The sequence below is a fragment of the Vespula pensylvanica genome, chromosome 2, assembly GCF_014466175.1.
Source record: "Vespula pensylvanica isolate Volc-1 chromosome 2, ASM1446617v1, whole genome shotgun sequence".
Lineage (NCBI taxonomy): Eukaryota > Metazoa > Arthropoda > Insecta > Hymenoptera > Vespidae > Vespula > Vespula pensylvanica.
Genome location: NC_057686.1, coordinates 1,855,831 through 1,868,548, shown reverse-complemented (window position 1 = coordinate 1,868,548; position 12,718 = coordinate 1,855,831). Strand labels below are relative to the sequence as shown.

General features: G+C 29.1%; 3 protein-coding genes across 3 annotated transcripts; 1 reads left to right on the top strand and 2 right to left on the bottom strand.

The window, feature by feature from the left end:
- Positions 1 to 418: 418 nt before the first annotated feature.
- On the top strand, positions 419 to 4,120 carry LOC122627267. The gene is made up of 4 exons (XM_043808305.1): positions 419 to 433; positions 563 to 811; positions 1,143 to 1,649; positions 2,546 to 4,120. The coding sequence occupies exons 1-4, from the start codon at positions 419 to 421 to the stop codon at positions 4,118 to 4,120; spliced, it is 2,346 nt and encodes a 781-aa protein (XP_043664240.1).
- Positions 4,121 to 4,628: 508 nt separating this feature from the next.
- Positions 4,629 to 6,326, bottom strand: LOC122638046. The gene is made up of 4 exons (XM_043830667.1): positions 6,218 to 6,326; positions 5,746 to 5,949; positions 5,482 to 5,655; positions 4,629 to 5,327 (listed from the first exon to the last, which is right to left on the bottom strand). The coding sequence occupies exons 1-4, from the start codon at positions 6,263 to 6,265 to the stop codon at positions 5,046 to 5,048; spliced, it is 708 nt and encodes a 235-aa protein (XP_043686602.1). The 5' UTR covers positions 6,266 to 6,326; the 3' UTR covers positions 4,629 to 5,045.
- Positions 6,327 to 7,938: 1,612 nt separating this feature from the next.
- Positions 7,939 to 10,310, bottom strand: LOC122638109. The gene is made up of 4 exons (XM_043830800.1): positions 9,573 to 10,310; positions 9,230 to 9,442; positions 8,654 to 8,827; positions 7,939 to 8,265 (listed from the first exon to the last, which is right to left on the bottom strand). Exons 1-4 carry the CDS (start codon positions 9,618 to 9,620, stop codon positions 7,984 to 7,986), a joined length of 717 nt encoding a protein of 238 aa, XP_043686735.1. The 5' UTR covers positions 9,621 to 10,310; the 3' UTR covers positions 7,939 to 7,983.
- Between the last annotated feature and the right edge of the window lie 2,408 nt (positions 10,311 to 12,718).

Below are 12,718 nucleotides of genomic sequence, written 5' to 3'. Positions count from 1 at the left end.
TCTCAATTCAAGCGTTTCATCTCTCTCTCTCTCTCTCTCTCTCTCTCTCTCCATCTTTTTTCTTCTACTATATATAATATCAAGATTCAAAGCTTTCTGGAGAATGTTTAGAAGGTTTCACTGTAATAAGAGGAGTATACGAAATAAAGAATAAAGTAGTGGGGGTCGTATCTGATATAGATTTCCATAGTCAATATAAAGCCATTCCGTTCGTAAGAATCGTATCATTTACCATAGGAAAGTAATATCGATTCGTTCGAATCATTCAATACCGTGGAAATCAAGTTTTTAAAAGTAACAAATAAAAAGAAAAAAGAAAACAAAAAATTAAAAAATTGAAATATCATTTACTTTGACGATATAAACTCGATAAATTTTGATAAAGAAAAAAAAGAGATAAAGAAAGAAAGAAAGAAAGATGATCGATTTGAGGGTAAGTCGATATTTTTTTGTTTTAATTTGATCATTTATTCATTACGATTCTCTTTTTTTCATCTCTCTTTCTCTCTCTCTCTCTCTCTCTTTATTTTCTATATATTTTTTTTCCTCTTATTTCTTGCAGATTTATTTTTTAATGATATTATCGGTGAGTTGCGTAATCTCGTTGAATCAAAAATACGAAGAAGGTTCGAAGGAAACAAATTTGAATAACGAATCGAAAAGAAATCCATGGTACCATGTGAAAACAGATCCGATAAATTCGGAACCGTCGGATTTGATTTTTATAAAGAAGATACCGAGGGAGGATAAAAATGTTAAAAAGATATTATCACCGCCGTTTAAAACTCTACCGGAAAAGGATAATACAAGGTAGAAGAATTTAATTTAATAATTATGATATTAATACTTATAATTAAAATAGAATAAAATTATTATCTTAAAATAAAAATTCATTTGAATATGCCTAACAACAACAACTACTATTAATTCTATTACTACTACAATTATTACTACTACTACTACTACTACTACTACTACTACTACTACTACTACTACTACTAATAATAATAATAATAATAATAATAATAATAGTAATAGGAATAATAATAATAATAATAATAATAATAATAATAATAATAATAATAAAATCGTATATATTACAAATGTAAAGATCCAATAAAAAATTAAATATTTATTGTTATTATTTTTTCAACAGTGGGAAAAAAGAAAATACGTCGGAACGTTCGAACATTCGAAATCGTAGATCGAACACGTTGAAGATCACCGTTCCAAAATTATTTTCCACTCTGGAGGATCGCGGAGGATCCAAAATGGCGGCGGCCTCGACAGCGACAGTAGCAACAGCTGCTGCATCCGAACAACACGTTGCCGATCGAAATGATCCGTTTGGAAGAAATAAAAATCCTTACAGATTCGGCGACGAAATATTTACTGCCGACGAAACCGCCGACATATCTGAAAAATATAAAAACAAAGATGAAAATTGCGAAAAGATAATACGCGATTCAATGGTTTGTATGCTTTGCAAGGATATTAAAAGTAAAGCGAAGTACGAACAATGTTCTTACGTATCGCAACCGAATGAAAAGTCTTACGCATATACGAAGTCAAGGTCGTTTGGAAAGGCTCGCGACGAAAACGAAAAAAACGACGACAATAATGGCGGACGTTCGGCTGAAAATAGGAAGGTAAAAATATATTACATGGAATAATTACTCGATAAATAGTTATGGGTTTATATTCGAACGATTTTACAACGGCGATTACTCTTTTCTTTTTTAATTTTTTTTTGCTTATTCTTTTTCCTTTTTTTTTTTTTTCTTTACACTAAATTTGGTTTTTTCTTTCTCTTTTTTTTTTCCTCGATAAAATTAATCTCTTGGGAAAGAATGAGTTAGCTCTAAAAAGTGGAGAACGTATTTACATAGGGAAGATGTATTTAAAGTCGTAAGATAGGATCTGTTTTTCGTCTTTAAGACGAAAAATAGTAACTTCTTTTATTATCGACCTTGTAATTTTTCCTCCCTCTCTCTCTTTCTCTTTCTGTCATACTATTTAATGTTATGCTATCTATTCATTTTTTTGTCGTTGTACTGTCGACTCAGTTGAAAAAGTTTCTTTTAGAAAAAGTTTTATTTCTACAATTAAGAAAAAATATAAAAAAAAGAGAATAAAAGAGAAAGAAGAAGAAGAAGAAGAAGAAAAAAAAGATTAAGTCGAAACATACCATGTATCAAGAAAGTATGTTAATTTTTTAAATCACATTCGGGAACAATTTTCCCGTCGAAAGAATGATACCCACTTCCTCAACCCCTATCACTGTCCAAACTTTTTTACTTTCTCGCCATCAAATAATAATTTTGTGTAAGATATATAATATTGTTAGTTCGGTTTCGTGAATTTCTTTTCTTTTGTTCTCTCTCTATATTGATTAAAGAAAAGAAAAGAAAAGAAAAAAGAAATCGTGCCCAATGTTGTTTCTCTCTCTCTCTTTTTTTTTTTTTTTAAATTTGTTTCTCTTCCTTGTCTTTGTTTTTCGTTTCCCTTTGTTTCTCAATTCTTTTTTCTTCTTTCTATCCTCAAGATCGTTCCGGTAGAAGAAAAGCATTACGAGCCATCGTATCCAAGTGAAAGGTACGAAGGATCACGGGTGAAAGCATCGAACGATGACGAAACTGGAATCGAAAGATATGGAAAGAAAAAGAAGGAGAAGGAAGGAGAGGAGGAAAGAGAAGAAAAAGAAGAAGGATACGACGACGAAGAAGAAAAAGGGTCATCCTCGACCGATTGTAAAAAAATCGAGAGAGATGGTAAAACTTGTACGGTATGTAAGGATCCAAAAACCGGTGGAAATTACGAGAAATGTTCATACGCTTATCAACCGATGGACAAAATATACAAATTCAGTAGATCGAAGTCGTTCGGTTATCCCGAAAATTTGTCGAAGGGAATTAAAAAGGTTGAGGTTTCTACGATCGAAAATTATCCGCGAGAATCGAGATACACGGATTATTCCAAGGATTATACTTTACCGTTCGAAGAGAGTAAAAAAAATAATTTCGAAAAGAAATCTATACCGTCGAAGGTTGAAAATGAATCGTACGATTCGTATATACCTGATCATTACAAGAGCCCGTCCGAGTACAAATCCGAATCGGAAAAAAATTCTGAAAGAATCGATCGATCGAATTGCAAAGTAATCGAGAAGGATTCGATGACGTGTAAGATATGCAAGGATCCTAAAACTGGTGATAATTTCGAACAATGTTCTTACAGTTACAAACCTAAGGACAAGGTGTACGCTTATACCAAAGGTAAATCTTTTGGTAGCCCAACGAAATCCGATAACGATGACGAAAAAAACGAATCGAGTGATATTTACGACGTACAGGAGAACGTAAAGGAGACGAAAGTTCAAAGGCCCTACGATAAATTTTACGATAAGATATACGATAAGGTCTACGATAAGAACGACGATTACGACGATAAACGAGTATTAGATTCGTCGGGAAATTCGAAAAGTTTGGTATACGCGCCAACTTCGAACGTTGATCGTGATGACTCGTCGTCGATCGACGTAATCGCCGGAAAAAAATTAATTAACGAGGGCGATGGTTATTTCGACGATAGTAAAAGGAAAAAGGAAGAGATCGAAAAATTCTTGAAAGAGTTTCAAAAGGAGGATCGTTCGAATTGCAAAAAGGTTATGAAAGACAATATGACTTGTTACAGGTGCAAGGACGATAAAGATATTCGTAAGGAGGAATGCATGTTCGTCGGTGATCAAGATGTAAAAGAAAATAATAACGATCGATTAACGTATAGAGAGGTTAAACAATTCAAGCTTCCCGAAATAAAATCATCGGGTTCGTCCTTGAATAAACGTAATTCGAATAATAAAATAATCGTCGATTCCGACATCTTAGAGCCAATAGCATCGGCGAGTGAAGATTCTTATGCGAGGACAATAACTTCCGATGACGACGTTGAGAAAACAACGGAGGAAGAACAATTACACGAGGTTGAACCTTACGAATACGTTGCCGAAACTCGACCGATTTATGACAAAAAGCTTGGATTAATATTACCAGCTTTTATGTTAACTAAATCCGAACACGAGCGAGAATTCGACGATATGGTTGCATCAAGTAGAATCTAATCTAATCGATCGATCGATCGATCGATCCAAAAAAAAGAAAAGAAAAAATTAATATTTTTATCGATTTTTCTCGCACTTAATAAAATCGAATATTGTTATTTAGTTCGTAAATATAATATTTTCCATATGTAGAAACTAACTTCGTTTATAATAAATCTATTGTTACTTAACTATCTGCTTTCTCTCTATTATCTCTCTCTCTCTCTCTCTCTCTTTCTTTCTAGTTATCTAGTTACAATGAAAGACCCGTTTATTTCTGTTGCATCAGAAGTAGTTTCGCATGGTCGATCATAATGCTCGTTCGTGCGAATCTCGATTGTATCAATCGAATATCGACTTATTTTATCGGTTCACATTTAGTATTTCCTTCGAAATAATAATTCTCGATCGACGGAATATTTTTCTTTGATAAAGTTTTTTAGAAAAATTTCTACGTTCCATGCTTGAGTCAACGGATTAGAAAAAAAGGAAAAAGAAGAAAAACAATTTAACGAATACAATGTGGATATATATGAAAGAAGGGGAAAAAGAAAAATATATTTTTGTATCGTTTTATACAAATGGAACGATCTATAGATATGAGGCGCCTAAATAAAGGCAACCTCGTGTATGACGGGCTTTCTAGTTCGCCGTTCGACCGCTAGATGGCGACCGCTAGATGTCATTATCATATGTACATATATACATATATGAAATATTCTATTATATCTCTAAAATGTAAACATTGTATTTTTAATATAAAATATTACATACTAAATATCGCATATTATATGATATCTAAATATTTTCTGAAAACTAAATTATATGTAAATTATATATATTATTTTCTGTTTCTTTAATGTCATTTGTCGACACTTTGGCATCGTTTGACAATTTCGATTTGGAACTTAATTAACAAAGTTACTTGTTTTTTTTTTTTCGTTTTTTACGCGCTATTTATGCAAGACTTCGTGCTATTCAAAGCAACGAAAACTTTCGGACGGGTTGAGGAAACAACGTTGGAGAAGCAAGCGTTTCCTTTGACGTTGGAATTGATGGATGCTACATTGCCACTACTTTTCACATTATCGGCAGTGATTTGGAGATTTCTGATGACACTATTAGCATTGCCTAATGAAATAGCGATGCAGCTTTGCATTTGGAATATGATGTTCGAATAACAGTTAAGAAATATATTGTCCAGCGCTATGAGAAGTTTCCTGGCAATCTGAATATAAGAAATTTGAAATAAAAAGAAAGAAAGAAATGAATAAATAAATAAAAATTTGCATGAACGATCACAATCTTTCTTTTCCTTTTACTCTACGTTTTTTTCTTTTTTTTTCTCTATCAAAACAATGTATTAATGTATCTGTACTTACAGCAACGATAGCATCCATGTTATTTTGGGCTGGTACAATACCTTGTTTAGCATTATTTAAACATACGTTCAATGTTGCGAACGAATTCAAACTGATATTTCTAAGCGCAAGTCTACCAGATTCTAAACAATAATTGGCATTTTTGCCTTTCTTTTTGGCAGTTTCCACGGCATCCTAGAGGAAAGAAAGAAAGAAAGAAAGAAAGAAAGAAAGAAAAAATCGATCGATCGATTCGATAGTTTGATTCGTAAAAATTATACTTGCGCGAATCTCTTTCATTGCCGAATTCGTCATATTATTTATGGCTTGCATCGAGTCGATCTTATTGTTGAACAGTTTCATGTTCAAATCAAAGTCGAGATTTCTTTTCGATCGCATAAGATCATTGATCACTATACCGACATCTCCTTTTGCTTTGTTATGGCGTGCTTTTAAAACTTCCATGGACTCTGCATGAACTGTGCTAATCTGTAATATAAATTATATATATTATATATGAGGAATATAAGAAACAAGAAAATTATTATTAATAACAAAATTATTATATTATGTATTTATTAATATAATGATTTATATCTCTCTCTCTCTCTCTCTCTATATATATATATATATATATATATATTAATAAATTATTTAATAAATAATTTTGTTTCTAAAGTAATTTACATAATTTCGATTTACAATCGATAAATCAAGGTTAATTATTAAATAATAATAATCATAAATCTAATCATACCTGAACGATGCAAAATGTAGCTACGAGACCAATTATTAAATTATTCATGATGAAGATTTTTTTTTTTTATTTTTAATTATATTCGCGAATGCAAGAAGAACGATGATATCAATGGAAATGTTATAACAAAATGAGACAGCACATATCGGTCGTCTCTTATAAAGGAAAAACATCGTATCTGCGAGTGATTTAATGACGACGAAGTTGTGCGTGAGAGAGAAAGAGAGAGAAAGAGTGAAAGAAAGAGAAGGAAAGATACTGAAGGAGAAAAGTGGGAGAAGGAAAAGAGATGATTCTGTTTTACGACGTGTCACGTAACCAAATAGATAAAAGTCGACGTTAAGACTAATGTTTTTTCCCAATGTTCTTATTTCCCTTGAAAAAAATCCCTTCGTAATTCTTCTCTTTCGAGAATCCCCGAACAAATAATAATCTATATAGTAGAAAGGTATTAATTTTAACGATGAGAGAGACAAGGTCTTGCGATAAGTGATAAACACAATCGTTTATTTAATAATATCTTTATTCTTATATCCTATCTATAGATCTATTCGATTATAATTATGTTAATTATATATCTGTGTTAAATATAGAGTAATATATTATATACATATGTTATTATCATTATAGGATTATTAATTATTATAAAATATTAATATAGGATTATTAAATCGTTCGTGTGTATATATATATATATATATATATATATATATATATATATATACGTATGTATATATATGTATGTATGTATGTATGTATCTTACAATTAATTTAATAATCCAATTTTCTAATAAAAATAAATTGGATAAAAGAAATATTTTTTTTTGTGTACATAAACGAAATTTTGTTGCATGGTTGTAAAAAATAAAATAAAATAAAAGATAAAAAAAAAAATAAAATAGTATACAATAATATTGTTGAATATGCATAATCCTTATATGCAGGTCCCTTATGTGCAGCCTATACAGTGTAAGTATTTTTTTAAATAAAATAAAATATCGACTTATCGATCATTATCGATCATCTTTTCTCATTTTCTTTTTCTTTTCTAATCATATTACTTTCGAATGAAAGATTATTCAACGTCGATTATCAAACATTTGTGTGTGTGTGTGTGTGTGTGTGGAGAGTGGCGAAGGATAGAGGAGAATATTTATCTTTTTTTTTTAATTTTAATTATTTCAATAATTTTGTAAAATTAATCGAACTACATAAATCTACTCGAGCAATTTATCATATATTTTCGATTATTCATTCATTATTACAAATTTGTATTTGCAATTGCGACATTTTGATCAGATAATAAAATAAACGATCGACGCAGACGTCGAAATTATGCGTATCGTTATCGTTATCGTTTTACACTGTATGTCCTGAAATTCTGAAAAATTGCTATCTTAACTCGGAATGAAACGAATCGACTTTTTTCTCGGTAAGGAATCATTACAAAATAAGAAAAAAAAAAAAAAAAGAAAAGAAAAGAAATCGATACCTATAATAATACAATAACAAAAACGATAATAATAATAATAATAAATAATAAATAATTAATAATAATAAATAATAAATAAATAATAATAATAATAATGTTTTTATATTCGTAATAAACTCCCTAATCGATCGATCAAAGAAACTTTTTGATTATTTTACAAAATCTTTTTTCTTTCCTTTTATTTCCTTTTTTTTTTTTAAATGACACATCAAGAAAATCGTCAAGCAAATATATTTCTCTAGATTGATGTTTCCCCTTTAATTAACAATAATTATTAAGATTTATTAATACAATATTCGGCTTCGGCGACGTTAGCTCGTACACTTTCGCGAGTTTTGACGACAACGTTGTTGTAACATGCGATACCATGAAGAAAGCCTTGATGGAAGGCAGTGTCTCCGGTCGTTCTCATGGAAGTTATCGATGAATCGAAATTTTTAATGTATAACTCGTATTTCTTGATTTTTCGAGTTACACAATGTAATATTATTTTTGGCAGCCGATTATGACAATTGGGGAAGATATAATCTAGTTCCGCTATGAGTGTCTGACCGGTCTGTGACAAAAATAAGACGATGACGATGACAGTGATGATGAAAATGATAATGATGATGATGATGATGATGATGACAATGATAATGATCAATTTGTAAAAATGTTGAAGAATAAGAAGTAGAAAGAAACCAATGATAATGACGATGACGATGACGATGATAATTTTGTAGAAAAATTAAAGAAGAAAAAAAAAGTAGATGTATCAATGATTATGATAATGACGACGATGATGCTTTCGTAGAAAAGTTGAAGTAAAAAAAAATAAAAAAGGAACGTATAGCAACGAGGATGATGAGGATGATGATAATGGGGATGACGACGACGACGATGACATTATAAAAAAATTGAGGAAGAAGGGAAAGAAAAAAGAAGAAAAAAGAAGAACGTACGGTAATGATGTTATCGATGGTGGTCTGAACCTGCTCGATAAATACTTTGGCTTCTTTGACACATTTGTCTAACGAGGAATAGCCATGATTGCTTATGATTCTTGTAGCTGCTTGACTATTCTGGTAACAGTTGGTTGGATTCTTGCCTTGTGATCTTGCATGGTAAACGAATGTCTGAATTAATGTTATTATTATTATTATTGTTTATTTATTCATTTTCTTTTTGAATATATTTTTGTTCAATATATTTAATTATTACTATTATATATAATATAATATTTTAATAATGTGTGATATAACTGACAGAGTACGAAATGGTACAATATATAGTAATACAGAGTAGTATAATAACGTATGTGGTAGTATTAAGTGATATAGTTTAAAAAAAATTTAATAATATTATAGTTATATAATATTATAATATAATTATTATTATATTATAATATATTATATTATATTATTAATATATTATAATAATATTGTATTATACTGAATAATATTATAGTATATTAAATATTACTATTTAAATAATATTTATTAATTATTATACTCAACAATTTGATTCAATTTACTTACACGAATTTCTTCCAACGAAAGATCAGTTATACAACGAATAGTCTTTACGTGTTGTTCCTGTCGTGCCGTTATTTTGTTGTTGAACATAAATTGAAGATTACTTCTATATCTATTAATATCCTTAATAGCATCCTCGATTTTGTTTTTCGAGTCATTGATCTTTTTTTCGGCATTTTTTAAATTTTCCTCGACGATCACTTTCACACTGATTACCTATTTATTTCATTTCTTTTTATTTCATACTCTTTTTATTTTTTTATTTTATTTTTTTCTTTATTTTAAACGACGTACAACGAAGTACGTTTCATTGAAAATTCTTAACAATTTTTACTCGACCACTTACTTGATTAAAAGATAATGCTGCAACCAATAAAAAACTGATGATTTTCATTATGACTCGATCGACAAATTGTACGCTAAAAAAAATAATCGCTTTGACTTGAAAAGAAAAAATTCCTTATCAATAGTGTGATTCTAACTTTCGGCTCGGTTTATAAACCTACTCTGCTTCTTTAACAGACGAAATTTTGTCAGATACTATTCGGAGATAAGAGATCGGATAAGCTGTCGTCATGATAACTAAGTAATTTTTCTTTTAACTTATATCGTTTTCTGTTGATCGATTTTTATCAAATAATGGTATTTCTTGATTTTATTTCATTTGATAGAAAGCTTTGAAGATATTCGGAAATGGAATGTACTTGCTATCTCTTCGAATTTTGTCTTGTCCTATCTTATCGCGTATTGAATTGCCCGCTAATATAAAAAGAAATAGAAAAAGAAGTAAAAAAAAAAAAAAAAAGAAAAATGGAACTCATACCTCCTTTCATCTTTTCTAAACAAATCTATCTTGTAAATCTTATTTAATCTAAATGAATCTCTTGTGAAATTCTTAATCATAAATGAAAAGACTAATTGATACATTGATACATATGTTTCATACAAGAGTGTACGTACGGTTGTCAATCGTCAGGGGCATATCATTTAAAAAATTAACTTTTCGATCCTTGCTGATATAAATGACGATTTTAAATATAATACGTACGTATGTGTGTCTATGTTTCGTATTGTAAATAAAATGTCTGTGTATATATATATATATATACACAAATTATTTATTAATATATAATATATTAAGGATAAAATTATCATTAGCAAGAAATATTTTGAGTTATTTGGGTCACCCAATATTTAACTAGATATATGTATTTTAAATAATTTACATAATGGCAAATAACGAGACACAATAATTCATATAACGATTTGAATTACGCCTTGTCGCATATATTATCGCATTGATCAGAAAATAATTTCATTTGCACACATCACGTGTATATAAATTGAATGTTAAAATGTGCGAGAGAAGACGAGTGGGTGACTTTGTACAGTGTTAGTCAATTTATATATATATATATATATATATGCATCGATTTTATTTTTTCCTTTTTTATTTTTTATTTATTTATTTATTTATTTTTTTAATCGATGCTTGACGATCACGCAAAGGAAGAAAGGGTGTGGTGAGAGAGAGAGAGAGAGAGAGAGAGAAAAGGAGTGGATAGCGTACATATGTAAAAAGAGGAGAGTCTAGGAAAATATACAATTTTTCTTTTCTTCTTTTTTTTTTCTTCATATTTCTCTATGTATATACTCGATTACTGAATATAAACGATGCAAGTAGATAAGAATAAAAAAAAAAAAGAAAAAAAAAGAAGAAAGAAATTATCAGAGACGAAGAGAGAGAAGGGATATAATTATTAGAGAGAGAAAAAGATAGAGATGATTAATAATAATAGGGTAACAATAGAGAAAGATGAGAGCTCTTACATATTTGGGTACATGAGACCAATATATGTATATATAGCGTGTCAAAAATACTTAACGTATTATATATATATATATAGACTTAAACATAGACGAATACTCTCGATACTGGCAGTAATAGTTCCGCGCGTTTATTTAATATTATATAGAAAAAAAAGAGGAAAAAAAAAGAAAGAAAAAAAAAATATATATATGTGTGTGTGTGTGTGTGTGTATAAATGATAAAAGTTGTTAAGTAACACAATTAAATTAAAACATTTCTATCGATATAGTCGAAATGATCGAGATAATGTTTTTAGTTTTTTGAACAATACGATGAAATTTTATGAACATTAAAATACACATACATATACATGTGTGTGTGTGTGTGTGTGTGTGTGTGTGTGTGTGTATAATATTAATATATAAATTAAACAGAGATTGAGATTGGCAATGCTTATTGTCAATAAATTGTTACTACATGGCGGTGTCACATTTTTCTGTCTCTTTTTTTTTTTTTTTGTTGCACAATATATAATATTGTTCCATCATAGAAATACATCAGAGAAATAATGCACATACACATATTGCTTATCGCATTACGTCTATATATATATGTATATAGATATATACATACATATATATATATATATATATGTGTAGACATATTTAACTAATCATCTATCGCAGAAAAATAATTAACTATGGCAGTCTGTCGAAACAATCGTAAAAATCTTATTTACGCTTAACGATTTGTACTCTACGATTGTTTTGGTACCGGGTGCCAAAATTAGGGCCATTAACGTTAGTTAATTCTACTGCTATAATTTTCTTTTTTTTTCTCTCTATCCTTATGTAGAACGGTAAACAATCGTACAAGAACAGGAAAAAAAAGAAAGACAGAGAGAAAGAGAAAGAAAAAGAAAGAGAGAGAGAGAGAGAGAGAGAGAGAGAGAGAGAGAGAGAAAAGAAAAAAAGTAATAATAAAGAACTACGCAAGGCTACTTTTTGTTTTCCTTTTTTTTCTTTTTTCTTTTCTTATCAAAACACAAATTCGTCTAATTTTTAAGCCTTCGCAGTTTTCGGACTACTATTACTATTACTATTACTACTACTATTATTATTATTATTATTGTTATTATTATTTATTATTATCATTATTAATATTATTAATATTAATATTATTATTATTATTATTATTATTATTATTATTATTAATATTAATATTATTATATATATACTGATCGGCTGTGTGTCGAGAATTGTTAATTTGTTAACGCTAAGAAGCTTAACATTCATTGTGATCTATTATTTATCGGTTAAAGCGTACTCGTCAATAACTTCGTCTCTCATTAAGCTTCTACTAATTCTTTTACATTATGTATCATACGTACGTACACACATATATATATATATGTACGTATATATATATATATATATATATCGTAATTGTAACAATAAAATAGAACTAAAAATACTACGGCGTTATAAATTTTTTTGTTTTAACGATGACATGACTAACGACAGTTATACATATCGCTCTAGTGCTATTTCCATTTTTTTCTTTTGTTTTTATTGTTCTTCCTTTTATTGCTTAATCTTTTTCACGGTTCATGTCGTTTCCGTTTTTCTTTTCTTTCTTCTACTTCTTTTCTACGTTTCTTTTTTTTTTTTTTTTTTTTTTTT

Coding starts and splice junctions, on each gene's coding strand:
- LOC122638109 (XM_043830800.1), bottom strand. CDS start 9,620: ATGAAAATCATCAGTTTTTTATTGGTTGCAGCATTATCTTTTAATCAA. Junction 9,443..9,572: donor CAGCATTATCTTTTAATCAA/GTAAGTGGTCGA, acceptor TGAAATAAATAG/GTAATCAGTGTGAAAGTGAT. Junction 8,828..9,229: donor TTTCGTTGGAAGAAATTCGT/GTAAGTAAATTG, acceptor ACATTAATTCAG/ACATTCGTTTACCATGCAAG.
- LOC122638046 (XM_043830667.1), bottom strand. CDS start 6,265: ATGAATAATTTAATAATTGGTCTCGTAGCTACATTTTGCATCGTTCAG. Junction 5,950..6,217: donor CTACATTTTGCATCGTTCAG/GTATGATTAGAT, acceptor TTTATATTACAG/ATTAGCACAGTTCATGCAGA. Junction 5,328..5,481: donor ACATGGATGCTATCGTTGCT/GTAAGTACAGAT, acceptor TCTTATATTCAG/ATTGCCAGGAAACTTCTCAT.
- LOC122627267 (XM_043808305.1), top strand. Junction 812..1,142: donor CGGAAAAGGATAATACAAGG/TAGAAGAATTTA, acceptor ATTTATTGTTAT/TATTTTTTCAACAGTGGGAA. Junction 1,650..2,545: donor GTTCGGCTGAAAATAGGAAG/GTAAAAATATAT, acceptor TCTATCCTCAAG/ATCGTTCCGGTAGAAGAAAA.